The sequence below is a fragment of the Manis pentadactyla genome, chromosome 1 (genome assembly GCF_030020395.1).
Source record: "Manis pentadactyla isolate mManPen7 chromosome 1, mManPen7.hap1, whole genome shotgun sequence".
In the NCBI taxonomy this organism is placed as follows: domain Eukaryota; kingdom Metazoa; phylum Chordata; class Mammalia; order Pholidota; family Manidae; genus Manis; species Manis pentadactyla.
The window spans coordinates 235,408,136-235,421,446 of record NC_080019.1 but is presented as its reverse complement, the minus strand read 5'-3'; the positions used below and the strand labels follow the sequence as shown (position 1 = coordinate 235,421,446).

Sequence of the window (13,311 nt, the reverse complement as noted above, 5' to 3'; positions counted from 1 at the left end):
TCCCTGTGCAGCCTGCCCAGGTAGGAGGGTCTGGTGCCTGTCTGCGAGAAGGAGCAGGTGAGCAAAGGATGCAGGAACAAGGCCGGCCATCTTCCCCAGAGCACTTTAATGCACACCTCGGCCCACAGGCCCTGCCTGCTCCCCAGGAAGGAGAGGCCAGCCCTGGGCTCCCATGGCTTCCGTGGCCCAGACGGCTGAGCCACACACATTCCCATCAGTAGGTGAGGGGCGCGAGGATGAAGAGGCGGTCTTCTTCTTTGCGGATCCAGCGCATGAGCTTATGGATGGCACTGACGGCTGACGCCTTGGTGCCCAGCGGACTGTAGCATATGTAGAGCTCAAAGGCACCTGTCACCTGGAGGAGGAGGCACAGAGTGGTCCTCCAGGTTAGATGCCCCCTCATGGCCCCTGCCCGGGACCCGACGGAGCCCAGCCCACCCCAGGGCCACCTTACCCAGGCCAGAAGGTTCTCATTGGGGCCCATATAGTAGATAGTCTTGAGAGGGCGGGAGGCGTTGTGGGCACGGCTGTGCAGGTACTGGTAGAGGCCCAGGAGCCGCTCCCGCTCCTCCTCACTGGTGTACGGGGCTTCGATTTCAGGGCTGGAGATGGGGAGCGGGTTTGCAAAGCAATGACGGCCACTGCCTTTTCTGGAGATCGAGGAACCCCTATTCCCAGCCAGGGAGACTGCACCACACGCCTACCCTCCACGTGCTCCCCCAGAATGGGGCAGGTGTCCCATTCTCCCCCAGAATGGGGGTAGGTGTCCCTACCACAGAAGATCCCCCCCAGGATAGGGCTGAGCCCGTCCAGACTGGAGCCCATTCTCCCCACTCCCCCAGGGTCGTGACATCTTTGCTGACCCTCCCTTGGACAAACGAATCTAAGTTTAGGCGTCCAAGGCAGAGTGACAGGTCCAAAGTGGGGGAGGCCCACTGGGTACCCTGTGGACCAAAAAGGGGTGAAGGGGAGGACAGAGCTGCCGTACCTGGCCTAGTCCTGTGGAGGAGGAAGGCAGAGGGGCTCTGCAGCCTGAGCTGGACCTAAAGGCCCCCTAGGGGACCCAGGAGACCTCTGTCCCAGCTCCTTCCCCAGGGGCATTGGGCATTTCAAGCCCATCTGGGTAATGAAGAAGAGAGGTGTGTGTCCGCCAGGAGGAGGGTGATAGGAAGTCTGGGTCCCAGGTATCGGGGTGAAACAGACCCAGTGTGCAGGTCCATCCCAGAATGCTGGTCAGCTTCAGAACCACAGCAGGTCTCAGGCCAAACCAGCCCCCTCCGCACGCCCCGTCTCCCTCAGGCAGTGTCCCCAAGCCCTCCCTCACCTGGTGAAGAGTCCTGAGCTCTTTGACTTATAGAGGAAGTGGCGAAGGTCTGGGATGCCCACTTGGGCAACACTGTAGTAGGGTGTGCGCAGTGCCTCCCGCAGCGCCAGATGGGCTCCGCGCTTCCGCAGGCGCTCCTGGAAGCGGCGGCGGCAGTCAGAGACGGCAAAGAAGTCCTCGCGGTCGGTGGAGATCAGCAGCAGGCAGAGATCGGTGTCCGGCTCCAGGTAAGAGATGTGTGCATGGAAGAAGCCGGCCGCATTGAATTTGGGCAGGCACACGGGTGTCCAGGCCTCGCCCTCGCGGAAGGACGAGGAGGAACTTATGAGGTTAAAGAGCAGGTGCAGGTCGATGGGGTGCAGGAATTGGTCCTTGCGGCGCACGAGCGCCACAAGCTGGTTGCGCGTCAGCAGGATGGAGAAGACGAGGCTGCGCGCACGTGCCTGCTGCAGGCTGGCGCTCACGGCGTCGCGCGCAGCCGAGGCAAGGGGCAGGCAGCGCGCCGCCCCCATCAGGAAGCTGGGGTCCCGCGCCATGAGCTGCAGCAGGTTGTCGGTGATGCGCTCCGAGCCCGAGAGCAGGCGCCGCAGGTCGTAGTTCTGTTTCTGCTGGAAAATGTGGCTTAGCTGCGCCCCCGTGAGAAGGCTGAGGATCTGGTAGTAGATGTAGAGCAGCTCCTGCGCCAGCTCCTGTGCCGACTGCCGCGTGCGGGCCACCGCTACCAGCACCAGCGGGCTCCGGCGCACGAACACCACCTTGTAGCCATCTGGGGACGAGGCGACGGTCAGACGGGCCCGTCTGGGAAGCCCTCCCTTCCCTGTCTGCTCTGCCCTCCCCCAGAGCTGTGCACACCGTGGGGGCTGAAGAACGAAGAGGATACAAACAGCAGCCCACGTCCCTCCCCTGCCAGGGCGCCAGGCCTGTTCCTGCCACTCGCTGCACAGACTGGAACCTGCTAAAATGCGTGAGCACTTCAGAAAAACACACACTCTTGTGCTAAATGGCAAGAGCTGGTTGGGGCTCAGGACCTGGGATTGTTTTGGTTACCCCCAGGCTTTGCCCCTCTCCCGTGCTGTGCCAGCCACCCCTGGCCCTCACAGTAGCCCTATGAGGCAGTCCGTGATGCCATTCCGTGCTCAGATGAGGACATCGAGGCTTCAGATGAGAGGGGATGAGCCCTCTATCCCTGAAGGTCCCCAAGCCTGCTGTGAATGAGCCCTGGCCAGGGGGCCCTCCCCACCCCACTCCCAGGCAGCTCACCTGCGTGGATAGAGCGGATGGCGTTCCTGTCTGCCTCCAGGAAGGACACCAGGGCCACCATGACGCCCATGGTGCTGGAAAGGGCTTCCTCCGAACCATAGCGGGAATACACAGGCTTCCCCGCCTCGCTCAGCACGAAGACGTGCTTCTGGTGCAGTCGCCATGCCTCTGCAGCCTCCTCCTCATCCCCTTCGCCTGTGTCCTCCCTGGGGGGCTCTGTGGCTGGTCTCCCGGCTGCCCCCGGGGGCTCTGGCCAGTCCTCAGAGCTCTCTGGCAGCATCTCCTCCTGCAGATCTCGGGCCACACCTGTCAGCTGGGTGCTCAGCTCGCTGAAGTCCTGGCTGATCTGGCGCATGTCCGCAGGCAGTGGTGGAGGACCCCCAGCACCCTCCTCCGGGCTCTCCCCGGAAGCAGCCCCATCCTCCGATTCAGTCAGGTCCTCATAGGAACGGGCATGGACGAACATGGCAGCCTCCTGCCCGGCACCTGCCGGCCGAAAGCATGGTGCTTAGCATGGTGGCTGCTTGCCAACCACCTCGCCAGCAAGGCACCTGAGGCAGCCACTCTGGCTTGACAGCCTGACCCAATGAGACAGGCCGCTGGTCCCTCCTGCTACACTCTGGCCCCATGTCCTGTCACACTGGGAAGAAGACCCAAGGCCACCCCTGGGGCTCCCACCGGCTCCCTGCAGGCCCAGCTCCCGGGGTGCTGGCCCTGGCCTGCCTCTCCCACTCTCCCCTCACAGCCCTTGCCTGTCTGAGCTACGCTGGACATCGCTCATCTGCTCTCTGGACGCCCTACATCCCCCCGCCTACTCAGGCTCTCTGCACTGGCTGTTCCCCTGCCTGGAGGGCACTGCCCCTCCTCACACGGCCAGCTCCTGGTCACACTTCAGCCCTCTGCGCAGATGTCAGTTGCCTGGGATGCGTCCGGTGCTCGGCGAACCGGCTAGCCATGCTCCTCAGCCACTCCACTGTAATGGCCCACTGCTGGTGGCCCCCAAGACAGGCTCCATGTCAGTCTACTGATTGACATGTCTACTGAAGCCTTCCTATCAAAGGAAGACTTCATATGGACAGAATAGTTCAACAGATGTACTTTCAGCCTCTAGTGTGAGTTCCGCTCTGGATCAGGCATTGGGGTACAACTGCTCTGTGCTCAAAGCATTCATGATCTTGTGAGCAAAATAAAATTATAAAATAACTGTTGTCCTGCACAAGGTGCATTCGGAGCAGGCCTAACTCATGTGGAGAGAGCTGACGGGGGGAGAAGGAGCCAGGGAGGCGCCCTGTCAACACAGGGCCTAGGAGGAGAGCCCACTCAGGCAGCCAGATAGCACAGGGCAAGCAGGCACCTGGAGTGGGGAGGAAGGCTGGCTCCCTGCAACTGGGGCACTTGCCAATACCCAGCGAGTGACCTAACAAATGCTTGAGTGAGTGGCAGCCAGCAAGTGGCTGGGAGACCCCTGCCTTGGGCTGAACTCTGCCCGTACCCGGCTCCATTCCCTGAGCCAGCCCCGGGGTGGGACTGTCGGCTCTCTCTCCGCTGTGCCCATCAGGAGCCAGAGTGCCATCGTGGCGTTCGCCGCTTCTCTTCCTCTGCATGTCAGCAGCCATCCCTTGGGCTGTCCTGTGGGGCAAACAAAGGCATCATCGAGGGGGGTGAAGGTGCTGTCGGCAGGGGTGACTGCATGACAGACAGTGTGAGCACAGCTAGCTCAGACCTCTGTGGAACGGGTTCTGAGTACTCCCCTCTAAAAAGTGAATTATGTTGGTTTTTTTTCTGACTATAAAAGGAAGACTTCATTACATCTGCTCATTGCAGAAAACTTGGAAAATACGAAAAAGTATTAAGAAAGAAATATCATCATTTTCCCACCTTCAGGATCTCTCACTGGTCATATTTTTGTGTATTTCCTTCTAGTCTTCTTAAAAAAAGGTATGTAAAATGTAAATAATTTTTCTTACAAACTGGTAAGAGTAGCTAACACCAGCTAACACACGCATTAGTTTATGGGGATCAAGCTACCGGCTCCTGGTGGTGCTTCTCCGGGGCAGGTGCCGCTGCTGGCTAGCTTACAGGATGCAGGGCCAAGGCCTGGGAGTCTACGTGCGCTGCTGAGCGTCACCTCAGGGTGGCAGCGCAGGAGCCAGGAACGGAGACAATTCTGTCCTGGCATCTTTCACGGCACATCCATTCAAAACTGAGTTGGCCACAGAGAAGACAAGTAGTGATTCTACAGCATCTTACTACGCTGATGGACAGTGACTGTAATGCGGTTTGTGGGGGGGACTTGGTGAAGGGGGGAGCCTGGTAAACATAATGTTCTTCATGTAATTGTAGATTAATGATACCAAAATTTAAAAAAAAAACTGAGTTGGCCAATCGCTGTTTGTGGTTAGCAAGGAATGAAGTCTTCAGGCTGGAGCCTTGCTTTTCTCTGAGAACCTCTCGCACCTTGGCTTTTGCACCAGGGCTGCCTGACCAATTCAACAACTAGAGACACGACCATTCTCAGTGCCCATTTGACAGCCGGGACAGGCTCTGCAGGACCTCCCAGGCCTTCCGCAGCGTCAGGGCCGGGCGGAGTGACTGTGAGGGGACAGCAAAGGTGGAAGGCTCACTTGGGGTCAGCCTCTGGGGCCCTGAGTGGCAGGCGGAAGGGTCCTCACTTGGCAGGTAACCCCGTCAACTGGGAAGGGGGCCTGTGAGACACTGGGAAGAGGTCTGGCAGGATGGGCTAGAAGGGCAGCCAAGACCCGGTCGGAGACCCATGGGGAGCATGCTCTCCAGGGCTGGTGCTGGCGAGCGAAGAGCAAAGCTGACCCCGGCCTGCCCTCCTGGGCCACAGGCTGCAGGGAGCAAGGGAGGCCTTGTCCTTCTGCAGCTCTGTCACCTCAGGCCTGGCATGAAGTAGGGGTGTAAAGACATTCATGAAAAGAGTAATATCAGAGGCAGCATCGCCGGCACTAGCAGCTGTGTGGCCCCGGCTTGCCTGCGTCCAGGAACGCTGCCCCAGCCCCAGGTCCTACTGCACAGCTCCTGTATGTGTACCCACAGGGCTGGTTTCCACGCTCTTCCTTTCACCATCTTTGCTGTAAGCTATGGAATCCTGTCTTCAAATTAAGCTTTTGCATAAGTTCAATGTGCAAAACAGAGAGACAGGGAGGCAGGACCAGAGACTGGCCTGGTTGCCATTGTGCGCTGAGCCTTGAGTGCCATGGAGCCGGTGGGGCTTGGGGGTCTGTGGCAAATACCATGAGTCCAAGCTGAGGAAGACCAGAGGAAGATGATTTGGGAGAACATCTGCCCTTTGGGATTTTCTAGGCTATCAATCCTGCCCAACAGGACAGTCAAGAGTGACAATTCCCAGTAAGGATCCCAGGAGATCCAGGTGTGGGCCACCCTGTCTGAGAAAGAGGCTGTGCACCCTCAACAGGAACCGGGACAGGTGTCCAGAAGGGGCTCTTCTGGGACAGGGACAGAGACCCAGAGGAGCAATCCAAATGGGCCAGAACAGCCACTGTGAGGCCACAGGGCAGTGGGTGCTGAGGAAGACGGGGCATGCCCAGCCCTGGAGCGAGAAGACCCAGGCCGTTTGAGACTCTCAGAGACCAGTACGTCACAAGCGAACCTAAAACCCAGGGTGGGGTCTGCCTCATGGGTGAAGAGAGAGCGGCCTCAGAGACATGAGTCTGCCCATGTCCAGGCAGAGGGCAAGCTGCTGCCAGTTTCACAGCTGCGGCCAGAGCCCCTGACCTGGCTCCCCAACAGACATCGGAAGGCATGAGCTTTCCCTGGGGAGAAGCAGTTCTCTGAGTGGGCTGCTGCCCACTGCCCACACCCTCACCTGCCCGTGCCCACCTTCACTCTTCTCAGACTGGCAGGGCTTCTGCCCCGAGCCCACCCTGGGGATAGGCGAGCCTCCCACTTCCCCAGGAAATGGTCAGCGACAACCTCCCTGAGTCCCACACCGCCTCCACCTTCCCTCCTCCTACCAGGAGAGCGGTGGCAGCCTGGGGCGCCTCCTTCCCCATCACCAATATGCTGATGTTTTTCCCATTTTCAGACACCTTCCCTTGGGTGTGTTCACTCTGTCACGCTCACTGAGTGTCCTTGTGATTTGTGAACTTTATTTTACTTCCGTGAAACAGTTAAACCTCCCTTAACTTGACATTCCCCTCTGGGTAGCATTGTATTTTTTTTTTTTGCTGCCCTTTAGAAAACAAGCAAATGGACCTCAAAATAGTAAATAATTCTTGGAGTTTAATTAGTCAGGCAGGCTAAGCTGTGCTGGGTAACCAACAAAGGCCAAAATGGTAGAGGCTTTACACATAAAGGCTTATTTTTTGCTCACACAAAATTTGCTGTGGGTCTGCTACCAGTTCAGAGCAGCTCCCTTCCAAGCGGTGATTCAGGAATGCAGGCTACTAGCAACTTATTGCCCTGCCCTGCAGCACACATGCCTTCCACATCACGGGGCCTGGCACGCAGGCTGGAGGGGCAGGTACCAGTTCTTAAACGCTTCAAGCCTGGGTTGGCCGGAACTCATCAGTTGGCCAGAGGGGTAGGGGCAGGTGGGGAGCTCATGGCTATCTGGTAACCAGAAGTGCCTCCTCCACGGCCTCCCCGCCTCTCCCCGTTCACTCTCAAACCCTTTCCAGCCAGACTTTTGCCTCCATTGCTCCAGCAACACTGCCTGTGAAGGGTTGCCAGTGACCTGCAGGGTCACCCCACCATGCAGCAGTAAGGCGCACACTTGATTCCCTCCCTCTCAAGGCACTTTCTCCTCTTGGCCTCTGAGATGCCACTGGCCTTTCTTGGTCCTCCTCCCACCTCCTGGACACTCCTAAGCCCCCTCTGCTGCTCCTCTCACATTTCAGTCCTTGGACCCTTTTCTCGGTCTTCATTCAATCCCTTGGTGATCTTATTCCATCTCATGCTTTCAACTCCACTGATACATCAGTGATTCCAATTTGTATTTCCAGCCCCAGTCTGTCCACACACATTCAACTGTCTGCTTGGTGCCTGCCCTTGACATCCTACAGTGTCTCTAAGTTGTGTGTCCAAAACCGAGTTCCTGATCATCGCCTTCAAAAGTTGTTCCTCCCTGAGTTTTCCCGTCTCAGTCAAAGACAATTTCACCCTCTCAGTTACTCACCAAGAAATCTGGGTGTCATCCCTTATGCCTCTCTTCCCCGCAACTCATGCACCACGCCATTGGAAATCCCATCCGCTGGACTTCAGAACACAGGCACACCCAGCAAACGTCTGTCATCAACACCTCCCCAGAGTGCCTCTTGGCTTTGAACGCCCACCTGCAGCAGCCAGCCTTCCAGATGCCAGATCCTCTGTTCCCGCGTGCACGCCTCTGTGCCCGCCCCCCACCCTGAGCAGGACTGCTCTGTGTCACCAGGGTGGTGATGTGAACGGGACCATGTTGACTGCAGCTAGACCACAGGAGACCCCGGAGCGTCTGCCCTGCTCTCCTGGACCCCTCTCTCTAGGCAGAGCCATCAGTCATGTTGTGGGGACACTCATGCAGCCCTACAGAGAGAACCTCGTGGCAAGAAATGGAGACCTGCCAACAGCCAGTCCCAGGGCGCCAGCCACAGGTCTCATGGGCGACCCTGAGTCTGAGACACCCAGCTGAGCTGCTCCCAAATTGCTGAGCTACAGGTACTGTATGGGTAACAAACATTTATAGTTGTTTTAAACTGAGTTTTGGGATAATTTGTTACCCAGCAATAGATAACTAACACAACTAACTTGTATTGATTCAGCTTATGTATTTATATAGAAAAAAATGCATATTTACATCATCAAAACTCAATGTCTATTTTTAACAAAGTAATGTGCATTAATTAAGCCTCTAATTACATTCCAAACAGAGCTGATAGGTCACTGAGGGCCAACAGAAGGGCTTACGTGCACGATGGCTGTTGCAGGTACTGAAAGAGGCTCTGATGCTGCATCAAAGCAGCCACGTTGTTTGGTGATTAGGAGGGAATGTTTTAAGCATTTTATATGCCAACACTGTAGTGTATTGGAGACATATTAGGGATATATTTTCCCATGGTTTAGTATCATTTTAGAAAATTGTGGATTTAGGGTTGATATGGGAAGCATTACACCTTTTCCCATTTAAAATAATGGGAAACAGACACTAAGTTAGTGCCTCCAGACACGATCCAACTTTTGTCACAGATTACTGCTGTTAAGTGGGAAATGCCCATATCCACTTCTCGTCACCTCCAGCACCAGCACAGTGGGCCAGGCTGCCGTTGTCCCTCCCTCCAGGAGATCGTCTCCTGCCCAGTTCCCCCACTCTGCCCTTGCCGTGCAGTCGGTCCATCCCTGCAGCACTGAAGTGACGCTCTCAAGAGAGAGGAGTCAGGTCATGCAGTTCCTCGGTCGTGACTCTGGAATGGCTCCCGCTCAGTCAGTGGGAAAGGGAAAGCCCATTTCCTCACAGTGGGGCCGGAGGCCCTGCCCTGTCCACCTCCTCCCCAACTGCCTGGGGACCTCCCCCCTGCCCCTCCTTTCTCCCACTCACTTTGCTCCATCCCAGCCACACCGGCCTCATGGCTTCCCCCCAGTGTCACGTACATGTGAATCCTGAGAGCTCTGTCACTTCAGAACTCGGCCCCCACCAGACTTCCTGCCTGACCGCCTCTGCCTTCCCCTGGCCCCCAGCTCATCTGTCGCACTGCCTGGGCTAGGTGCCGACATGCCTCACGCTCTCGCTTCCTTCAGGCTGCTGCCTAAGGGACACCTGGTCAGAGAGGCCTTCCTGCAGTATCCGATTCTTACCTCCCTTGCCCCACTTGGTTTTCCTACACTGAAGGTCACCCTGTGACCTGCCACAAATTTCAGAATGTCAGCTCCACATGCAGGAGGAGTTTCATCAACATCTGCCAAAATAAATAACTTTGGAAGGGAGAAGGTGAAAGGTCCTCAGAGAACACCAGCTACAAAGTGGCCTCTGGGACCCCTGCCTGGGGGAAAAGACCCGTCCCTGGAAGTGGCCAAGAGTTCAGGGACAATGGCTCTGGAGCCAGGGGGACCTGGATCAACCTGGCTGGTTTTATAAGTCTCAGTCTCTATAACATGGGCGTAGTGATGGTACCAATTCGCCAGGCTGTGGGGGGACTGGAAGAGGTGATCCACGTAACTTGGTCACCCTGGCCCAGAGCAGGCGCCGTAGTCTCAGCTGCTGCCATTAGCAGGTCATGATGATTCTTACTTAGCATTCAGACTGTGAGCAGCTGCTCATACACACTGATCTGTGGTCTCTGCCATGTATACTAGTCCTTTGAGAGTTTGCTCATCCCGAGCCAGGCCCTGAGTGAACTGGCCTTGAAAAATGTGCTCTGACCTTGTGAAGCCAGGGGGGCTCTCGCCTGAAGTGCCCCTCCTGTCATGTGGGCCAAAGAGATGTCCATGGGCTTCTGGGTGGGAGTTCCTCCAGGCTAACTGGCTCTTCACTGGCCCTGAAGTTGCAGGAGCAGACCATTCTCTGCTGCTCCTGGAAGTGTCTCCCAGGTGGGACTCTTCAGGCCGCCACATGCTCCTGCTCTGTGGCCTTGCTCCTCTGCCTCAAAGACCCAAACTGCAGCTTCTCCAGTGTCCTGAGGGCCCACCTCCCACTGAGCCCTTGTGGACCTCAGATGCCAGAGCCCAGCATGGCGCCCGTGTGGAGTGAGTGCAGGATCAGCTGGCCGGGGCTAGGGACAGTCCCCCTTCCACCTGAGCTCATGCAGTACCTCCACATCCCCAAGGCCAATCTGGGGATCCAGCCAGAAGCCCTGATGAAGACAACAGTTCTCTGGATACTCACTCTGGAACTAGGCAAGGAGGATGACTGAGTCACAGCAAAGCCCTCCCAACCCCCATCGGAGCCACAACCTGTGCAGCTGAAGCTGCTGGGAGGCTGGGCCTGAAGCAGTTAAGCAAGAGAGATCTCTTGGGACCAGTCCCAGATGCTCCCTAGGAACCCCTTCTCAGGAAGCCTCTCTAGAGGCCCCAGGGGCTTGCTGCTTCCCCTAGAAGGGCTTGCTGTTCCTATGAGCAATGTCAGCAGGCAGGCTGGCTCAACTGGGGCCTTGTAAGAGCCCCTCCCTTTGGCTGCCTCCTGCTTAGAGAGCTCCATCCTGCCTTGGCCCTTTGGGAGGGTGGTGCCAGGATGCACGGGGGCGTGGCAGAGGGCCCTGGTGAGGCAATGCACCTGCTGCTTCCGCAGGTGCATGCTACGTGCTGAGAGCATGGCCTGGTCCTTGTCACTGTGGGTGGCCACGCCCCTCTCTGACAAAGACGGCTCACCCTCCCCCAGCAAACTCCATCCCAGACTGGGTGACTCACCCAGTACAAGGGATACCCCATTATCTGGGCCAGGGCATCCTTGAGAGCAAAGTCCCGAGCCCCAAGACACTCACGGGAGCCGCTCTGCCCACCTCAGTCACACCGCCCATCCCCGGGCAGACTCTGCGGGCCTGGGTGTGTGTGTGCTGGGGTGGGGACGGCGCGGATGCACCTGGCCACTGCCTCCTGCAGGACTCTGCCCTCCCGGCCAAAGGGTGGATTCTGGGCCTCGCCTTTTGTATCCCCCAGCTGGGGCCACCGGCTAAGGGACCCCGGGGAGACGCAGTCCTCCTATCGCAAAAGGTAGCGTGGAAGGCAGGGGCCCCGGGTCCTCCAGCCCCTCCCTCCAAGGATGACAGCTCCCCAGTCTCCCGGCGCCCCCAGGCCACGTGGGCTGGCAGTCGGACTCACCTGCTTCTCGGCGGGGGCCCCCGGGTCGCAGAGATTGGCGGTTACCGCTCCCCGCGGGACCCCCGAGATGGTGTCCAGCCGGGCGCGGACTGAGGGAGCAGGCCCGCGGGGCCACGGCGCCCTGGGGACGCAGACATGGCCACCGCCCCTCCCCGCCGCCGCTCACCGGACCGCGGCCCAGGAAGACAGCCCAGATCGGCCCCGCGCGCCGCAGGCCCGGCTCGTCCCGGTGCGCCCGCCCCCGGGGTGCATGATGGGCAACGTAGTCCGCAGCGCGCGGCCGCCCGCGGCGCGAGGGGCAGGCCTCACCGGGGCGGGGCGTTCTCCGGTCCTCAAGCCTAAAGCCCCGGGCGGGTCGCGGCCCCACGGTCCGCGGCCCCTCCGCCCGAGCCGGCTGGAGGTTCTTCCGAGGGAGGGAAGGAGACGTCGGCATGGTTTCCCGCCCCTGACTGTGGAAGGACGGTGCTCGTTTGGGGGCTGCACGAGTGTCATTAGTGGGCCCGGCCACACTGGCCGTGAAGGATGCAGGCGCACCAGCCGCTGGTCACAACATCCTTTCAGCCACGTTTCGATGTATCAGCGTGAGGCTCTAGAACAATGGTTCTCAACTCTGCACATTGAATGACCTGGGAAACTTTAAAACGCGCTAATGCCTGAACACCACCCCTTAAGAGTTTGGTTTGCTTGGACTGGGACTCAGGAGTCAATATCTTTGTAAAAGCTTCCCAGGTGATTTGCCAGGGCAAGGAACTACTGCTAAGGACGTCTGTAATTTCCTAGTTGCAAAGCAGCAAAAACAACTGGAAAGCACAAAGCTTTCCCAATTTTATTTTTGAAGACCCATTTAAAGAAGTAAAATTAGGGATTAATAACACTACTGCCCATGTTTTCTCTGAAACAATAAAATCACTTTGTAGCCTTGTGGTTAATTCTGGGATGAAGGGAAAAGTCTGAAGTCACCCCGACTCTTTCTGCTGCTATACGCACCCCAATGCAGTGTATCCTGTCCCCTTCTTGGCCCTACACTGGAATTGGGGAAACCTTTGCCCTGGTCTTTTTTTGTGGTCTCAGATGGCTGCTCTTGGAGCCTACCTCCATGTTGACCTGATTGGCATGGAGACAAAGCTGTGGCCTTTTACCAGAGACAGCTCTGCACAGGGCCATTAGACCTTTGCACATAAGTTAAGGAAGCTTTCTCCTCCTCTTTAGGTGAGAACATGAGAAAATGCCCATTTCCTTACATACCAATTCCCCTGGAAAGGAGAGAGGAGAGGGACAAGGAGCCTCCACAGGCAGCCCAGTATCGGCTCTCTTCTCTAGGGGTCTGGGCACCCTCACTTAGAGTGAATAAGATTCACACGGGTCTGCTCTCATTAATCCCACCACATTACACTGTAAAAATTCAAGCCAAGATCTTATATTCTCTGGTTGGTACAGAAATATCCTGGCTATATTCCACTATCCAGAAGTTGCACCACACAGAATTAATGTCTACAGAAGACAAATTTAAGTTTTCTGACATACCTGACCAGTCTCCTCAACAATCTCCATGTTGACGTCAGTTTTCTCTTAGTCTCACTTCTGTTTTAAGCAAGCATATCAGCTCCACCACATAGCACCACTGTCATTTGAAATATTCGTTCTACTTAGCCAAGCAAGTGGCTATATATCCCATGTACTTCTAAGACGTGTGCCTGGCACACCATCATAAAGCAAGCCATTGTGGCTTCTTAGTAAGACATTTTAAGCTTGCAATCTAAAAATTCATTTCAATCCACCTTTTGACTCATATCTGAATAATTGGGACAACCCCTTCCTGTACATCACTTCTTGTTGATAGAATTACCAAGAAATAAGTCTTGGTATTTTGGGATAATCAATGTGAATCCCAGGATGGCTCTGTTGCCCTGTATGATGCTGCTTCAGACCTTGGGCTTTGCCACAAACAACACCTT

At 56.8% G+C, this 13,311-nt stretch overlaps 1 protein-coding gene across 2 annotated transcripts; it reads right to left on the bottom strand.

Moving 5' to 3' along the window:
- Window positions 1-87: 87 nt before the first annotated feature.
- Window positions 88-11,590, bottom strand: MON1A (MON1 homolog A, secretory trafficking associated). 2 transcript variants are annotated; one of them, XM_036877857.2, is made up of 6 exons: window positions 11,357-11,590; window positions 4,077-4,213; window positions 2,585-3,070; window positions 1,325-2,090; window positions 455-602; window positions 88-355 (listed from the first exon to the last, which is right to left on the bottom strand). In XM_036877857.2, exons 2-6 carry the CDS (start codon window positions 4,198-4,200, stop codon window positions 215-217), a joined length of 1,665 nt encoding a protein of 554 aa, XP_036733752.2. In that variant the 5' UTR covers window positions 4,201-4,213; window positions 11,357-11,590; the 3' UTR covers window positions 88-214. The 2 variants fall into 2 exon arrangements, with proteins under 2 accessions (XP_036733752.2, XP_057343448.1); XM_057487465.1 differs by lacking the exon at window positions 455-602 and having other exon boundaries at window positions 218-355.
- Window positions 11,591-13,311: the final 1,721 nt, after the last annotated feature.